Genomic DNA, 19715 nt, shown 5'->3' on the forward strand with positions numbered 1-19715 from the left:
AGCAAGCACTTACAACCTGTCTACATCCACTCATCACCTGCAAGTGAGGGGTTTCCAAGTTCTCTAGGTCACCGGCATTCAAGAAGTAAGAAGTAAACTCAGTGTTACATAAAGATTCACTTAGGTGATAATAAGTATAAATCTTCTTACAATGAGTTCTAATGAGGATGCCACAGTTATTAAGGGTGACCCAGGTAAGGGCCTGGATGAGCAGGTGGACGAGGCAGCACGCAGTGAAAGACAGAGAACACAAACAGAGAAGGGTAAAGAGTATACAATTCAGGTGTACAAGAGTAGGTGTTCAACAAATAAGCGTGCTTGGAAGAGGGCAGCAAACGGTATCTATGCCAAAGTACAGGGGTCAAGTTGTACTAATGAATTACAGGAATGTATAAAAGTTATGGATACAAAGTTTGAAGAGTTTTACAGTGCTTGCGAGGAATTAATTGGAGCTGATCCTGAAAGTAATGAACAAATTACTCAGGAGTTGGATGACTGTGAGAAGTTTAACTTTAATGTAATCCATGAAGTTGTAGAGAAAATTAAATCTCTGCAGCATGAAAATGATTCAGCAATATCTGATAATTCTAATGTTTCCAATGTTTCAAAGGGTAAACGAGAACAGGCTGGAGCTAAGGCAGACCCTGAGGCTGTATATAGTAATGGAATGAGTCAGTTGGACCCAAGTCAACTTGACAATGAATTGAAGGGAAAGGAGCAGATGCTTCAACAGTACCTAAACAATCAGCCTCAAACTCTTGCTGAAGTGAAAGCCCAGCCAGTTAAAAGGGAAGAATTTAGTCAACCCTTTGACTTAAATGAGGTAAAAGAAGAATTGTATAAATCAGTTGATAGGATTGTTGATATGTTACCTAACAAGGAACTTAACCCTAATGCCAAGGTTTTCTCACCAAAAGTTGACTTGCAGGAACCTGACACACATGTGAACAACAATTCTGGTTGTCGGTCAAATGGCACTGATAATAATGTTAGGCATACTACCCAGCCTTCCCCAGGTTCAGTCAGTCAGTTAGATGCAATGCAGAGGATAGCAGATATTATGTCAATGAGGCAAACCAGAGATAACCTTCCACGTCCAGAACCAGAAGTGTTCAAGGGAGACATGTTAGTTTTCACAACATGGTTAAAAAGTTTTGAAATTTTCATTGAGTCCAGAACTACTGATTTTACCGAAAGGCTCTTTTACCTAGGAAGGTACACCGATGGTGAAGCCAAGGAAGCAATCAGTGGATTGCTTCAGCTAAATACTGAAGAAGCTTACATAAAGGCTAAGAAAACCCTAAAGGGTAGGTTTGGAAATCAGTTTCTTGTGTCTAATGCCTACAGAAAGAAGTTATATGAGTGGCCAAAAATTCAGCAGAATGATGGCCCAGCACTAAGGAAATTTGCAGATTTCCTGGACAGCTGCAAGACAGCAATGGAAAGCATACCTCATCTAGTGGTGTTAGATGACTCACAGGAGAATGTCAAATTATTGAAAAAGTTACCTGTCTCACTAGTTGAGAAATGGAACACAGTAGTGTACAAGTATGCTTCTAGAGGTGATGATGATAGTGATGATGAAGGTCTAACAGACATAAGTTCTGAACATTATCCTCCCTTTAAAAGGTTCTGTAAGTTCATACGAAGAGAGGCTACAAAGGCGTGCAACCCAATATCATCGTACAGTGCAGTCATAGATAAGAATCAAAGGAGCACTGCAGTGGTAGCCAAAGGAAGAAATAGTAGTTCAAGTACTGATAAATCTGGAAACAGAAGTTTCAAGACAGAGGCATCAGAGGTAAAGCCGTCACACACAACAACGAACAACAAGGCTAGATATGATAAAAGGCATGAAGTAAGAAAAACAGGGCCAAGGAGACTGAGCTGCCTTTATTGCAATGAAGAGCATGATGTAGATGTGTGCAAAAGGTTTAACTTGCTTGATAACAATGCAAAGTTTGACTTTGTGCAGAAGCAGTACTTGTGTAGAGGATGCTTGAAGCGTGGTCACAGAAAGATAGATTGCCATCATAAGAAATGTTGTAGTATATGTCAACGATACCACCCAACATCTCTTCACAATAATGTTCTTGCACAAAATAGTGCTCCAACTGTCAAGGCAGGAGAGTCAGATAAAGCAACTCAGCCAAAGGCAAATGAAAGCTCAGCAGTTTCAAACAAGATTAACACCAGTCAGTCTATGACTGGAGATATGCACACCATGATTGTGCCAGTGTGGTTACACCACAGAGACAATGAACACAATAAAAAGTTGGTGTATGCATTATTGGATTGTCAGTCTGATGCCTGTTTCATCAAAGAAAGCACCTTGGAAAGAATGGGAGTTAGTGGCTCACCAGTACACCTCAAGCTCTCCACAATAACGGGAGAACAGGTAGTCCCCTGCACAAAAATCAGTGGACTTGTTGTACGAGGATTCAGTGAGCACATGCAAATAGATCTTCCACCTGCATATTCCAAGGAAGATATTCCTGCAAAGGAGGCTCAGATACCATGCCCTGAAACAGCCCAAACCTGGCCACACTTAGCAAGAATCTCTAACAAACTGATGCCTTATGATTCAAATGTAGATGTGGCACTTCTTATTGGAGCTAACTGTATCAGAGCCATTAAGCCCAAAGAGATTATTGTGGGAGAAGAAGATGATCCTTATGGACTAAAAACACACTTAGGATGGGGCGTTGTTGGCCAAGCAATTAAAGAAACTAAGAAAGTTTCAGATGATGTAGTGAGAGCATATAGAACTATAGCCCAAGAAGTTGTCATCAGTGAAGAAAGAAAAGTTAGTTTCCTTGTTGTTCCTACTCAGACAAAGGAGTTAATAAACCCAGCACAAGTCAGAAACATGTTTGAGCTTGATTTTAATGATAAAGGAACTGACAACACTCCCTTTTCCTATGATGACAAAGGATTCCTGAAAAGGATGAGAGAGGGAGTGAGTCAGCAGAGAGAAGGGCACTATGAGCTGCCTCTTCCACTTAAGAATAATGACATCAAGCTTCCAAACAACAAGGACATGGCCTTGCATAGGCTCATGAAGTTAAAGGCAAAACTTATGAGAGATAGAAAGTACCACCAAGATTACAAGGAATTCATGAAAGAATTAATTGACAAAGGCTATGCAGAAACTGTGCCAGCCAGGGACTTGCAACGAGCAGATGGTCAGGTGTGGTATATACCTCACCATGGGGTGTACCACCCAAAGAAACCAGGAAAGATAAGAGTGGTATATGATTGTAGTGCTAACTACAGAGGTCATTCTTTAAATGGTCACCTGTTACAGGGCCCAGACCTAACAAACAATCTGGTTGGGGTTCTATGTAGATTTCGTCAGGAAGTGACAGCCTTTGTATGTGACATAGAAGCAATGTATCACCAAGTCAAGGTGAACCCTGAACAAAGAGATTTGCTGCGCTTTCTGTGGTGGAATAATGGAAATCCAGGTGAGAATATGCTTGAATACAGAATGACGGCCCATTTGTTTGGAGCAACATCATCTCCAAGTGTTGCTAATTTTGCACTTAAGCAAGCTGCAAATGACTATGAGGCTCAGTATGGATATGAAGCAGCAAACTTCATCAGGAAAGATTTTTATGTTGATGATGGACTTAAATCAGTACCAACAGCACAGGATGCCATTGATCTGCTAATGAAAAGCAAGGCATTGTGTAAAATGGGAGGTTTTAATCTCCATAAGTTTCTATCAAACAGTAAGGAAGTGTTAGCAGCAATAGCTCCTGAAGAAATGAATAACACTGTCAAGAGCCTGGACTTAAGTAAAGACATGCTACCTGTAGAAAGAACACTTGGAGTGGAGTGGTGTGTAGAATCTGATACTTTCCAGTTCAGAATACAAGTCAAAGAAAAGCCACTCACAAAAAGGGGCATATTGTCTACTGTGAGTTCAATATATGATCCATTAGGCCTTGTGTCTCCTCTCATCCTCATTGGCAAAGGGATACTCCAGGAGTTATGCCGTGAAGGAGTAAGTTGGGATGAGGAGATACCACAGTATGTGAGGCCACAGTGGCAGCAATGGAGAGATGACCTACACAAATTAGAGCACTTAAAAATACCACGATGTTACAAGCCTGAAGGATTTGGTGAAATTAAGAAAGTTGAACTGCATCATTTTTCTGATGCCAGTCAAAAGGGATATGGTCAGTGCTCTTACATAAGACTGATCAACACTGCTGATCAAATACACTGTGCACTTGTAATGGCAAAATCAAGAGTGACACCCCTCCGAGCCATCACTGTGCCGAGATTGGAACTCACAGCAGCAGTAGTGTCGGTGAGAATCAGTGCAGTCTTAAAGAAGGAGTTAGACTATGAAGATATTCAGGAAGTGTTTTGGACAGACAGTATGGTAGTGCTGGGATACATCAACAATGATTCTAAACGATTTCATGTATATGTAGCCAACAGAGTCCAGCAGATAAGAGATCAAACTTCACCAAGTCAGTGGAAGTATGTGGAAACAGAGCACAACCCAGCAGACTATGCCTCAAGAGGGCAGTCTGTAGAAGAGTTAATTAACAACGACAAGTGGTGGAATGGACCACGCTTCTTGTGGCAACACTTTGAGATGAATGATGACCCATCAGAGCATCATGAATTGGAAGATGATGATCCTGAAGTAAAAAGAGTTGCATCATGTGCTACACAGACACATGAGCCGTTTAATGTACTAGAGAGGCTGAACTGTTTCTCTGAGTGGTTCCGTATGAAGAGAGCCATTGCAGTGTGCCTTAGACTTCAAAGGATGTACAAGAAGAGTGCAGATGGGACACATAAAGGAAGAAGCCAAGAATACATTCCACTGACAGTACAAGAACTGAAAGAAGCTGAAAATGAGATAATAAGGCAGGCTCAGGCTCATGCCTTCCATGAGGAAATAAAGATGCTGAAGGGTGCAGGAAACCATGAGTCTTCCCCACAGACAAATAGAAGAGAAACAACAGTAAAGAAAACAAGCAAGTTGTACAAACTTGATCCCTTCATAGATGAAGATGGAATAGTAAGAGTTGGGGGAAGAATAAGGATGTCTACTCACCAAGTAGCAAGACATCCAGCAATCCTGCCTAAGGATTCCCATGTTACTGATCTACTGATTTGCTACTACCACAAAAGGGTACATCATCAGGGTAGGGGCATAACACTAAATGAAATTAGAGCATCTGGGTACTGGATTTTGGGGGGCTCATCTCTGGTGGCTAGACATGTCTCAAAATGTGTAGTCTGCAGAAGAGTTAGAAGTGACACACAAGGTCAAAAGATGGCAGACTTGCCACAAGATAGGCTAGAGCCTTCCCCTCCCTTTACTTATGCTGCAGTTGACTTTTTTGCTCCTTTCTACATCAAAGAGGGACGTAAAGAGCTAAAGAGATATGGGGTTCTTTTCACATGCATGGTATCACGTGCAGTCCATCTAGAGACAGCAAACAGTCTGGACACTACTTCCTTTCTCAGTGCCTACCGCCGCTTTATAGGAAGAAGAGGGCCAGTAAGGCAGTTAAGATCAGATCAAGGAACAAACTTTGTGGGTGCAAAAAACGAGTTAGCCAACTCGTTGAGAGAAATGGATGAGGAGAAGCTCAGAACCGAACTACTGAAGGACAGTTGTGATTGGGTTCATTTCAAGATGAATGTACCACATGCTAGCCATATGGGTGGGGTGTGGGAGAGACAAATAAGAACAGTGAGAAGCATATTGTCAGTGCTACTTGATCAACATGGACCTCAGTTAGATGATGAGACACTTAGAACATTCATGATAGAAGCAGAGACAGTTGTAAATGGTAGACCTCTAACTGTGGATAACCTTACCTCTCCTACTAGCTTAGAACCACTGACACCCAACACTGTTAACTATGAAGTCAAAGATTGTGATGCCTCCTCCAGGTAAATATGAAAGAATTGACTTGTACTCAAGGAAACGTTGGCGTAGGGTACAGTTCCTTGCAAATGAGTTCTGGTCAAGGTGGAAAAGGGAAGTTTTACAGTCTCTTCAGCTTAGAAATAAATGGCAGAAACCTCAAAGAAACCTCAAGGTGGATGATATTGTTATTGTTAAGGATTTCAACCTAGCTAGAAACCAATGGAAGCTAGGCAGAATAACTGAGTGTCTTCCAAGTGATGATGGTCTTGTGAGAAAGGTGAAAGTGATGATGTCAGACTCATGTCTTGACAATTTAGGGAAAAGAATAAAGGCAATGAACATTGTTGAAAGGCCTGTTCATAGTCTTGTTCTCTTGTTAGAATGTACTACTCAGGAAGACCAGGGCGACCCCACCGAGGAGCCTAAATGATCTGTTTGTACTTAAGAAGTGCAAAGATGATGTTAGCAGTATTTCATGTATCTGTAATACTCATGTTATGATCAATGTATTAAGTAGTTATAAGTTAAATTGTCCTACAATTTAGGGGAGCCATGTAACTGTGGTATCAATATACCTCATTATACCTCATTGTTATTACGTAAAATATTAATGTGTAAGGAATTTATATGGTGCTAAAAGGATAAACTTGTATGGTGCTATTAGAAGGTAACATAGGTGCCGTTAAGAACGCTTACACGCAGCTACCGATGTTCGTTTGTTTGGGTTACGCGGGCAGCGAGTCTGTCGCTTATAAGTGGATATGAATTGTAGACTCAGCGATATGGAGCGGTGATTCAATCCGTGGCACTGGAGGTCAGTATATTTTGCTAATATTTCTATGTTATAACACAATGTTAAGCTATGTAATGTTCACATACTGTGTATAAGAGTGTTTAGAATAGTTTAAGCTATGAATGCAACAATATATGACTTAGGCTTCAGTGCAAGGAGCCAGAAAGTTTGGGATGTGTAAATTGATTATGTCATCACTTTTCCCATAGTTTCACGGCACGACTGGGGCATGTATGGCGCACAAAATGGAGGACTCTTTGTCCAAAGCCACATCATAGGAATAAAGGAAAATTATACCAACGAAGTTTCCATGTCCTGCTGGCAGTCCATGCATGTCTGCGTGTCTGTGTAAACCAGCCCTAAGGGGTGACTGTTCCATGTCCGCTTCAATATATATATATATATATATATATATATATATATATATATATATATATATATATATATATATATATATATATATATATATATATATATATATATATATATATATATATATATATATATATATATATATATATATATATATATATATATATATATATATATATATATATATATATATATATATATATATATATATATATATATATATATATATATATATATATATATATATATATATATATATATATATATATATATATATATATATATATATATATATATATATATAACCTATTTGAAATTAGATTATTTCCCCTCAACTTTCTTCATATATGTATACGTAGTCCTATACTAATACCAGGGTCTCAATACGGCCTCTGTTCCACACGACACGACAGGCGAGGGCAAACCCATCCAGCTCCCGAGCATAGGCACACACAGAGGGTACGATGTGAAGTGCCTCCGTTCAGCCAACCCCGCCGTTTCATCATAAGGGAGACATTCATAAGGTTTTGTTGGTAAGAGAACCAGGTAGGACACGAAGTAATGGGTTTAAACTGGATAAATTCAGATTCAACAGGGACATAGGCAAAAATTGGTTTACTAACAGGGTGGTGGATGAGTGGAATAGGCTTAGCAGTCATGTGGTGAGTGCCAATACAATTGTCACATTCAAAAATAGACTAGATAAATTCATGGACAGCGATATTAGGTGGGGTTAGATACACGGGAGCTTAGGGTCAAAGGAGCTGCCTTGTACAGGCCTACCGGCCTCTTGTAGACTCCTGCGCTCTTATGTTCTTATGTTAACAAAGTACTCCCGAACACTTGTTTACGTTATTTGTGAGTAATTGTCTTCAACGCACTTTGCCTTGCGGTTTTTTCTCGTTTCGTAAATACTGCGCAGCACACCAGTTTCCATACTTTAGCCCATAGGCGTACAAGCCGGGGAGCAAGGAGGGGGGACTGCAGCCCCCCCCAGATGTGGGAAGACAAAGATTTTTTTCGGGCAGGGTCGCCATCCTAGCATCTTAACAAGACTATAGAACTGGCGGCTCGTGAGCCAAATCTGGCCCTTTAGTGCTGCAAGCACAAGCGCGTACGAACCGGGGGTGGGTGGGCTTGGGGGGCTGCAGCCATTGATGCAGCCCCCCAGATTTGGGAAGACAGATTTTTTTGGGCAGAATTGCCATGCAGGGAACTTTTTCTTCGGGCAAACAGAGTCCAGCCCCCCCAGATGAGAGGGGTCCCGTACGCCTATACTTTAGTCTACTGTTGAGTCTGCATGCAGCCACAGTAAGTGAATGAGCTTTGAATGGAGGGTGAGGTGAGGCAGCAGAGTTGCTACAAATAGGTTGGTGAGAAGGGCTGCGAGTGAGACGAGTTGTCAACAATTTACACTTAGGATACACAGCAGCCTCCCACCTTTCCTCTCTTCCTCCTCGACTCAGCTTGTGCGTCTATTTCAGACGCTTCTGGTGCGAATAACCGAAGAAAATTAATGTGAAACAACTCATTCGGGAAACAGACAACCCATGGAATAAATGATGTAGCTATGCTATACAGTTTAGGTGAAAAGAGGAAATTTAATATGTTGACAATAACACACTATTTTGTGCACTTTGCTTTCGTTAGATTTTTTTCTTCTTTTTTGCATACGCGCGTATGCAGTGGTACGTGTGGTTACAAGGGCGAGCTGACCCGCAAGGTGAAAAGTTGGGCTCACCATGGGTCCCCTTTATGAACTTTCATGATTAAGAAAATTCAATATAATTTACCAAATAGGATATTAAATTATGTAAAATCGGACTTGCATTGAAAAGAACAGCTCTGATCAGGCGTGGTTGTCTCGTGCGGTTCAAGGCAACAAAGTTTTGCACACTTGCAACAATAAACTATCAATCAATCAATCATTCACACTAAATCTCGTGGCACTCATTCCCATACATCGTATGTTCGGTCCGTTCCAGTGTCCGAATCATCACCTCTCTCCCCTACATTAACAATAGTTACTTGTGTCACTTTTCTCCAAGTCCACTGTTATGTTAGACCTTATAAAAACGTATACGTATAGCCTACCACTTTCAGCCTTTCAGTTTCAGATCATGGATGCATTTGCTTAATTGCTTTTTTACTCAACTTCGATTTTACTCATAGATTATATGAAGTCAGTATCACCTGCTGACGCTGCAAAGAGTGCCAGTGAAGTAGTGATTAAGGACAGAAATTAGACGCTTTTTTACATGTACTATTTAAATGTTCAAAGAATACTGTTATGCCGGACGTGTTACTTGGGTTCCGTGTCGCCGTCAGGAGACTCCGTGGGAGGGAGATATATAAACACTTTGCACAGCTTCTGTAGTTTAATATTCTTCCTTAGTAGTACACTTCACTCTGACTCTTCACTTACCACTAGCTTACTAAGACTGGAACTCTCTCGCCCTCTTCTCCTAATATATCCAGAACAGTACAGTCTAGAATGTTACAGTATATTTTAGATCACACAAGAACATGTAGCAAAAATATATGCGAGTTGGCAACACTTCCCGCCTGGCGCCTGGCCCGCGCCCCGCGGGGAGCGGACGGCTCGCCTTGCTCCCCGCCCCCTTGCTCGTTTCTCCGGGAGCCTTCTAGAGGCCTGTGGTCGCCGGGGGAAGCTTCCAGCACAACACTATCCCCCCCTCTTAATTGTGATCGTCCCGATCACACACTTAACTATATACAAACGTAAGAGAATTAATCAAAAACATAATAATCGTCGTATCGCTGTGGACGCCTGCGTTGTCTCTGTCTTCTGCTCGGTGTCTCCTGCACGTCTGTCTCTTGGTGCGCCTCGTCGTCGTCCGCTTCTTGGGGTGACCCTGGAACATCTGCCGAAGCCGGGAGGTTATCTCCCTCGGCTGAAAGGTCCAGAAGGCTTATGTCGTCGTCGACCTCCTCTCGGTCCTGGACGTCCCTTGCGTTTTCGTCGGCTGCTGGGTGTCTGTAGTTGTTCCAGGTGTAGTTTCCCGGACCGTGGTACCTCCATAGGCGGTTGACGTGGACAACTTTCGGCTTGGTCTTTTCCGTTCTCCGTATTCGGTAAGTCACGTCGGAGAGGCGTTCTAGCACAGTATAAGGGCCTTCCCAGGGGCTCTGTAACTTCGGAGACTGTCCTTTCTTCCTCTGCGGGTTGTAAAGCCAGACTTGGTCTCCTTCCTTGAAGTCAACGTGGCTTGCCCTCATATTGTAACCGCGCTTCATGGCCTCCCCGGAGAACTTCAAGGCACCTCGGACTTGATGGTGCACCTCTTCCAGTCGTTCCTCTAGTTGACGGGCAAAACTGAGGCGTCCTTGGAAGGCTTTCCCCAGGAGGCCTTCCTGTCAGTAGGTCCACCGGCAATCGCAGCTCACGTCCAAACATCAGCTTTGCCGGTGAATACCCCGTAGTCTCGTGGGCGGCAGACCTGTAGGCCATGAGGAGCGCAGGCAGCTTCTGATCCCATGAAGACTGATCATTGTTGCACTGCTTGGCCAACTCCTGGCCCAACGTCCAATTAAACCTCTCCACCATTCCATCTGACTGTGGGTGCAGAGGGGTAGTCCGGGTCTTCTTGATACCCAGGAGCTTGCAGCACTCAGCAAGGACTGTTGACTCAAAATTCCTTCCCTGGTCGGAATGGAGCTCGTTAGGCACACCGAAACGACAGAAGAACTCCTCCACCAAAACCTTGGCGATGGTAGTGGCTTCCTGGTCAGGGATGGCGTAGGCTTCCGGCCACTTGGTGAAGTAATCCATTGTGACGCAGATGTACCTATTTCCGTTCGTCGTCAGAGGCAAGGGTCCTGCTATATCCACTGCCACCCGTTCCATGGGGGCTCCAACCTGGTATAGTTGCAATGGGGCACGGTGACGCTTCTTGGGGCCCTTCTTTGCACAGCACACCTCACACGCGTGACACCATTCTTCCACGTCCTTCCTCATGCCAACCCAGTAGAACCTTTGGCGCAGGCGACTCAGTGTCTTCTTTACCCCAAGGTGTCCGCTGGTGATGCTGTCGTGCATTTCTTTCAGGACGCCTTCCTGAGACTTCATAGGTAGCACCGTGGACCAGTAGTGGTCAAGACCATCATGAGAGACCCAGCGTCGCTGCAACACCCCGTCGTCTATCCGAAGAGTGTCCCACTGAGTCCAGTAATTCTTGGTGGTAGGGCTTTCTCTCGAGATTACTTCCCATCCTGGTCGCGTTGAGGACTGACTCAGCCACTCCATAATTGGTCTCAGATCTCGGTCCTCCCGCTGCAGTTTTCCCAAGTCTTCCCATGGCACCTCCGCTGTCTGTTCCACTGTAGTGCGGCGGCACATATTCTGGACGCTTTCCCTCTGGAGGCAATGTTGACACTCAGGTAGGCAGGGGCGCCGGCTCAAGCTGTCCGCGTTACCGTGTGTTAGCCCAGATCGGTGCACAATAGTGTAGTGATGCTGCTCTAGTTTACCTATCCAGCGAGCAAGCTGGCCCTCAGGGTTTTTCAGTGACTTCAACCACCGCAATGCAGCGTGATCCGTGCGGATGGTGAAAGTTGCACCGTACAGGTAAGCATGGAAAAAGTCAAGGCTCTTGACTACTGCCAGGAGTTCTTTCCGGGTCACGCAATAGTTTTTCTCGGCTGGGGTGAGCTTCTTGCTGAAGTAGGCCACAACCTGTTCCATGTCGGCACATGCCTGGGACAGCACTCCACCAATCCCTCATCACTGGCATCACAATCCAGTATAAAAGGCTTAGAGGGATCTGGGTAGGTGAGTACGGGCGAGCTGATGAGGGCCTCCTTGAGCTTCTCAAAGGCAACCTGAGTTTCCGCTGTCCACTCAAACTTGCGCCCCTTCTTCGTCAGGAGGTGCAGTGGTGCAGCAATCGTAGCGAAGCCTTTCACAAACCTGCGGTAGTATGAGCACAACCCGAGGAAGCTCCGCAGCTCCTTCACGTTGGTGGGTGTCGGCCAGTCCCTTACCGCAGCCACCTTCTCAGGATCAGTGCGTACTCCAGCCTCGCTCACGATGTGCCCCAAGTATTGGACCTCCATTTGAATAGGCAGCATTTCTTCGGGCTGAGCTTAAGGTGTGCAGCTCTAAACCGGGCGAAAACCTCTGATAGTCTTTCCATCTCCTGCTCGAAGGTCTGGCCAAAGACAATCACGTCGTCGAGGTAGATGAGTGCCGTCTTCCAGTGAAGTCCCTCCAGCACCCTCTCCATCAGCTCGAACGTGGCCGGCGCGTTGCACAGGCCAAAGGGCATGACCTTAAACTGCCACAGGCCTTGACCGTAGGAGAAGGCTGTTTTCTTTGTCCTGCTCCACCATTTTGACTTGGTGATACCCAGACTTCATATCCAGTGTTGAAACCACTTTGAGCCCACCAAAGCGTCGAGCGTGTCGTCGATCCGTGGGAGTGGGTATGAATCCTTGATGGTGAGATCGTTGAGGGCTCGGTAGTCCACGCAGCACCTGAGGGAACCGTCCTTTTTCCTGACGAGCACTACAGCAGACGCCCACGGGCTGCTGGACCGCTCGATTAACCCCTGTTGCCGGAGATCATCCATCACCTCATCCATCTCCTTGCGACGGGCTGGTGCCATCCTTCGAGGAGCTTGCTTCACTGGGCGGTGGCTACCTGTGTCGATGTGGTGCTCTACCAGGTCCGTACACCCCAAGTCCAGGTCTCCTGTGGAAAACACATCTGCATTCCTCACGAGAAGCTCCCTGAGCTGTTCCACTTGGGGCTCCTCTAGACACTTGGAGCTCCTGTCAAACAGGTCGCGCAGGTAGTCGGGCAGCTCCTCCTGGGGCTTCGTCAGGGTTCTCCTGCAGACACAGGTTCTTGGTTTCTGGTCGATCTCTTGGCACAACCCCACCATGGTCCCTTGTTTTATTTTCTTTGGGCTGAAGGAGACATTGGCCACGACAACAGGCACTTCCGCTGCAGTAGGGTCTGCCAAAGTACTGCCTATAATCACCCCGTTTTCTACCGGGCATCGACTTCCACTCTCTACCACACACAGACTAGCCGGGGGGGCACCCGTAATTTGACAGGGTAACAGCATCTCTGACCTCGGAGGAATAATGGTGGTGCGCTTGACTGTCACTGGCAGGCCCTCCTTGTGTACAGTCGTCAGTGGCACCCTCCTTCCTTCCTCCTACAGTCAGTTGCTTAGCGCGGAAGTCCAGCTCGCACCTGTGGGAGACAAGATAATCCATACCTAGGATGCAGGGGTCGTCCATGTCAGCAACGTACACAGAGAGGGACTCTTCCTTTCCTCCGAGCTCAAACTTCACGTCCACTGGGCCTCTGAGCTCTGCATAGTGTCCAGTGACTCCGCACAGTCGATGCGACGTCTTAGGAAGCCGACGATGACTCACCACGTCAGGCCGCACGAATGTGTTCCGAGCCTGAGTCGACGACCACAGGCCACAACACTCCGTCAACCTTGCCCTCCACTTGGCAGCTCGTCATGGTGGTTCTCCTGCACATTGATATCTTCGGGGCATGTACAGGACAGACTGGTCGTTGCCCCCGTGAACCAGTCCTTCTTAGTTTCCCGAGTGGTGGTCCCTCGTTGGGGGCACATTTTTCCGACACTCATTCTTCCAGTGCCCCTTTTCTCCACAGGTCCAGCACTTGGGTAATTCAATGGGCTTCTTCTTAGAGCCACCTTCATATTCCTTCTTCCTCTTATAGCATTCGTTCTCCTTGTGCCCAACCTTCTCGCAGTACCAACACGTTCCTTGGAACCTGTCTGTGTCGCTGACAGCGCCCTTTCGTGCCCTAAAGCCAGAAGTCGAGTCGTCCCTGAAGCTCGACAAGCTAGACCTAACAAAGGACTCAAACTCCATGGCACGTGCCAGAGCTTCCTGCATTGATGTTGGTTTAGCTTGGTTCACTTGTATCTTCAGCTGAGGGCTGTCCAGGGCATCGATGAATTGATCACGCAGCAAAACCGTCAGCAGGTCAGGGGTGGCACCTGGGTATGCCTTGTGTGCCATGCTCTCAAGGTCCTGAGCGAGTTCCTGAAGAGACTCGCCGCGCCTCCTGTTGCGGGTTCTGAACCTAACCCTGAAGAGCTCGTTCTGGTGTTTGGTCCCATATCGTTGCTCCAGCGCCTGTGCCAGCCTGCTGTAGCTGCCCTTTGTTGCATTATCGAGCTGAGCAAGGACCTCCAGCGCCGCCCCTTTCAGGCTAGTGGCCAGCTGTACCGCGCACTCTTGGTCATCCCATCCGTTCCGGGCTGCCAACAGCTCAAACTGAGCGCGGTAAGCCTCCCAGGAGACCTTGCCATCAAACTCCTGAGGCTTCTTTCTAACAGGCGAACCCAGCAGACTCATGGGGCTGGCGAAACTTCTTGCGGGGATAAACTCAGGCGAAGCAGGGCTCAAACTACCCCGGACTTGCGTAGAAGAAGCATCTTGGGTACAACTAGCCCCTGCAGGCATTGGCTGTCTGTTTCCAGCCAAGCAGTCTTCGAGGGCCTTCACTCTGTCACTTACATCACAAACTGCCTGTTCTGTACGGTTCACCTTTCCCTGCACTTCTAATATTTCTTTGTGTGTCGTCTCCCGTACCACCTCCATCTCTTGTTGAAGATTTGTGTGTTCTTTCTCCACTTCTGTCAGGCGTTGTCCCAAGTTCGTGGTCACATCATTCATTTCTCTTCGCACTGATTCACTTCCATCTTGTACTGCTTTTAGCTGTAGCTGTAATCCTGTGAAGCGATCTTCTAGCTGTTCTTTGAGTTCTTGGAGTGTTCCTTCTTGTTGTTGCTGTGCTCTTTCTTGTTGTTCTTTGAGTTCTTGAAGTGTTCCTTCTTGTTGTTGTGCTCTTCTTGTTGTTCTTTGAGTTCTTGGAGTGTTCTTTCTTGTTGTTCTTTGAGTTCTTGGTGTGCTTTTTCTTGTTGTTCTTTGAGTTCCTGGAGTGCTCTTTCTTGTTGTTGCTGTGCTCTTTCTTGTTGTTGCTGTGCTTTTTCTTGTTTCTCCCCCTGTAGTCTCAAGGCTTCCAAAAGTTCAGTCAACATGTCGTCCCTCTGGGCAGCTTGGGAACGAGTCTCCATGGCGAAAAACAAATGCCTACACTCCTGACACCAGTGTTATGCCGGACGTGTTACTTGGGTTCCGTGTCGCCGTCAGGAGACTCCGTGGGAGGGAGATATATAAACACTTTGCACAGCTTCTGTAGTTTAATATTCTTCCTTAGTAGTACACTTCACTCTGACTCTTCACTTACCACTAGCTTACTAAGACTGGAACTCTCTCGCCCTCTTCTCCTAATATATCCAGAACAGTACAGTCTAGAATGTTACAGTATATTTTAGATCACACAAGAACATGTAGCAAAAATATATGCGAGTTGGCAACACTTCCCGCCTGGCGCCTGGCCGCGCCCCGCGGGGAGCGGACGGCTCGCCTTGCTCCCCGCCCCCTTGCTCGTTTCTCCGGGAGCCTTCTAGAGGCCTGTGGTCGCCGGGGGAAGCTTCCAGCACAACACTACTATTGAAAAACAACTGAAGATATAACCACATGATTTATTCGGTTACTGTTTTTTTATAGTGGCGACTCAATTAATAGGAGTTGATAGCCGTATAATGTGGAAGCATCTTAAAACATGAACTAATTAGTAGCTAGCAGCTATAGGTGACGAACAAATTGCGGAGTTATAGAACGTTGTCAAAAGGGCAGGCTACCTTTGTACAGTACCTATTCCTGTGTTCGTTTGTTCAGCCATCTCCATGATGATTTGATGGGAGAAACCCCTACTGGAGATTGTGTTGTAGGATATATATATATATATATATATATATATATATATATATATATATATATATATATATATATATATATATATATATATATATATATATGTGAGGCGGTGCGCCCCTCGACATAATTATATGCCCCATGATTTGATTCAGGGTTGTTTGATTGATCCGGTCACGGTGGTTAGCGGTCTAGCTACGAATCAGACGGTCTGCGGGTTCGAATCCCGGCCTAGGCAGTCGGCGTGCAGTTCACCCAGTTGTTCATTCTACCTTTCAGGCTGGTCGATAAATGGGTAGCTTTCCTGGGGAAAGTAAACTGGTAACCTGGATGTCACAGTGGCCCCGTGTCCCGTGTTATAGGGCCACTACAGGCTGAAGGGCCAATGTCCAATGCGACGGAGATGAACACCGAAGTCACGCGCAACTTGGCGTACGTCCCAGTTTTATCTTCATCTTTTTTTTTCAAGCAGCTTTGTTCCTCCGCGGAGGGACCATGGGCCCTTGTCGGGTGACGGCCATGCAATGAAGAGGAGGATCCGACATACCGACTCTATCTGCTGGCGTCAGCCGAGCCGACTAGTCGGTCTGTCGACGAGGACTGGCTTGTATCAGTTATCTTTACCTTTCACTGGCATACTCTGGAACAGTATACCATGCATACTCGTTTCCCCTACTCATGAAAATTAGGTATAACTCAAGTAATATTAACTTTCTCTGAAAAACGTGCTGCAAAAACAGGAAATTAAACAATCTGTATACAATTAGCCAGCAATAGATAGTAGAGTCGCACAAAAAGTCATACAGCCAAGAATATCGCCTGACGTGTCTCCCCGTCGCCTCTGCCCTTTCTTACCTTCCTGTCACTATGTTGTTGAGGCCGTCCGAAGGCCTTGACGCAAACTTTTATTCCTGAGACCTGAGGGCTTTTAGATTAGTTTTAAATTGCTAGAAAAATAATACCTAACACCTGATTCATACATACTCACTTTTTTTTCCTTTTGTCTTATTTTTGTTGTGCAGGCAAGGACGTGCGTTGTCGAGGCAGGAGGAAGCCCAAGCCTGAGCCAAGCCCTGCGACGGTCACGGTGAGGGGAGAACGCTAGAGAGAAGTGAAGCATTATCGGCAGCTGAACAAGTCACACGCATAGGAATATGAGACTGGTGGACTGTGAGGTGCAGACAGAGGATATCAGTTTGTTGTTACCAGTGAGTGGGAGTGGCACAGGAGCGTCGAGGAGGGCAGGGAGGCACCATCCACACACTGTCCTCGGCAGGGAAACATTTATGCGGAAAGGGGGCAAGAAATGCATATACCTACTCGTGTTCTTGACATTACTAGGCGGGGCAGGGTTCGCGTACCTCGGGTTTTACTGCCCTGCCTCAGTCTGCTCCCTAAGACCCTTGTCACTAGTCACATCAGAAAAGGAAAGGACAGAAGGCACCCCGCGAGACTCCTTGACCAAGCAGCTGAGTGTGTTCAGAGATAGCCTCGACCAGTTCCACTTCAGGACAGATGGCATGGGGCAGCCCCTCCTCAATACCGCCAGGACAGCCATGGGGCCCTCCTTCGATGATGTCATTGGACGGGACTTTCAATTTGACATCGAGGACCATGATGTCATTGTCTTCCTGCACATCCAAAAAACTGGAGGGACTACTTTCGGGAAGCATCTTGTGGGTGACCTGGACTTGGCAAGGCGGTGTGAGTGTAGGAGAAGGGTGAAAAAGAGGTGTACGTGCCTGCGCCCCGGCAAGAACTCATATGAGACGTGGCTGTTCTCACGACACTCGACAGGTTGGAAGTGTGGCCTGCATGCCGACTGGACTGAGCTGACCAGCTGCGTGGATGATGTCATGGATAAGATTGAGGACAGCGAAATCAAGCGAAGGTGGGAATGGGGTTAGTTGTATGCTAAGTTGTCCTCTGCCATTACTAACCTTTCCAAATAATAATTACTGCAAAAGTTTCTAAAATATATTAGTACAGTGAAGAGGGCATCATCACATCATGGCAGATCACTTTTAAGCAGACCTAATACGTACTTTAAATTACTCCATTAATTTTTTTTTCTGTAGATATTTTTAGGCTTATATGCCTCTGTGGAGCAATGGTTAGCATGCCTGGATACGACCCTGCTGACCCAGGTTTGAATCCCAGCCCAGGATGTCAGCATGCAGCTCACCCAGCTGTTCATCCTCCCTTTTAGGTTGGTCAGTAAATAGCTACGTAGGGAGACCTGGGAAAGGTAAACTTTGGCAAACCCAGACTTCAGATTGGTCCATGTTCCAGGGTAATGGGTTTATATATACCCACCGCATGCTCAAAGAGTCAACGGTACAGAGATGACCACTGCAGGCATGTACAGCTATAACTTATGCACCCAACTGTAGATATACTTTCATAATTTGGGGGACATTACACAACTTATTAGCAACAGCTGTTCACTCTGCCAAGCTCATCTTATTCCCCCTTGCCACTGGATGAGTTTGTGATAAGATGTTTGCTAGGAATAAGCCCCTCACATCATAGACATCCACCTGCTGTTGTTCATTCTCATTCAATCCATCAGCACCCCACTTCCCAATTGCCCATTTTCATTCACTCCATCAGCACTCCACTATGCTCAGAGCCATTAGTTAGGGCATTGAAGTGTTGAAATCTCCAGGTACCCCTGGTAAAGTCCATACAATAAAGGAAATATTTTTTTGCAAAATAGAAAGAATTTTGAAGCATGTCAAGCCTATTCTTTCCTTTTCATCATTATTGTGCCTGTGTGTGTGCATGTACATGGATTTCTCCTTGACTGGGGCTCTTACGAAATAGTATAGCTAAAGCATTAACCTATACAGTGTCAACTTTGGGTAAAGAAATGGGTCATGTCAGGTTGCATTTTTTATCCATGTATATATGCATTTATTTGACAAAAAATCTCCAGAAAATTACAAATACATTGGTGTATATATTATTTCATGTGATTACTAGAAGTGTCGCTTCATTGTGATTCTTATTTGCATTATTTTCCCCCTTTCCCGGTGGTCAAGATGTCACCAAAAAATTGAAAATTTATTTATAGAGTATTGTATGCTGTTATTATGCCTCTTTTATACACTTTCTTCATGTGTTTAGTAAATATGATGAATACAGATCTCTCTACATAACAAATGCATAAAAATATATGGAGTTTACATCACCACAAAGCTGAAATAAACACTATGCAGTTTCCAAATCACCAGTTCTCATTTCTAATTATTTCATAGGCGTTATTCATTATATTTTCAAGTAATAAAACCGTATTTGTAGACATAGGAATATAGCACCCACAAAATATGCTTGAAATTTTCCAAAAGAAGTTTGCCAACGGTACATGAATTTGTTCAACAACTATGCATATATATGAAAAACATTGCATTTATGAGTTTCCAGTATCTTCCTTAATACTCTTGGAGTAATGAATTAAAGATAAAAAACATAAATGACTGCAGCTTGACTGTTTAAAAGGGCAAACATTTAAGTGCGTACTAAACACTGCACAGGTTAATCTATCAACTCATATCTTAGTTGTGGATGAGGTCCACCACTTCATTATTTTGATCTAGTATTGTTAATTGCACAAAATATTCAATCCTATATTATATAGTAGGTCAAACAGGTGTCTGCACAAGCTACAGACCCAAATAAATTAATTTCAGTAAGAAAGTTATGTAAGCAAAAATCAAATAGAGCACCCTATTGGTTTCATGTTTTTTTTTTTTTTTTTTTTCTTGTTTTTTTTTGAGTGCAGATTCTAATGGCATAAGCTTTTGTATCCACTTTTTGTTGGGGGGGAGTACTACTGTACCTGATTTA

General features: G+C 45.0%; 1 protein-coding gene across 3 annotated transcripts in view; it reads left to right on the top strand.

The window, feature by feature from the left end:
- Positions 1-2113: 2113 nt before the first annotated feature.
- The window catches only part of LOC127006129 (heparan-sulfate 6-O-sulfotransferase 2-like), a 31278-nt gene continuing 13676 nt past the window's right edge, over positions 2114-19715 (top strand). The window contains exons 1-3 of one of the 3 annotated variants that reach the window (XR_007759087.1): positions 2114-6719; positions 6908-7040; positions 16889-17025. Coding sequence is in view for 1 of the 3 variants with exons in the window: in XM_050875658.1 (XP_050731615.1) it covers positions 17021-17757 (737 nt within the window). In the remaining 2 variants the exon portion in view is untranslated. Of the gene's footprint in view, positions 7041-16888; positions 17758-19715 lie in introns of those variants that run through there. The other 2 variants (XR_007759086.1, XM_050875658.1) reach the window with 2 other exon arrangements.

Source organism: Eriocheir sinensis, chromosome 32, assembly GCF_024679095.1.
Source record: "Eriocheir sinensis breed Jianghai 21 chromosome 32, ASM2467909v1, whole genome shotgun sequence".
Lineage (NCBI taxonomy): Eukaryota > Metazoa > Arthropoda > Malacostraca > Decapoda > Varunidae > Eriocheir > Eriocheir sinensis.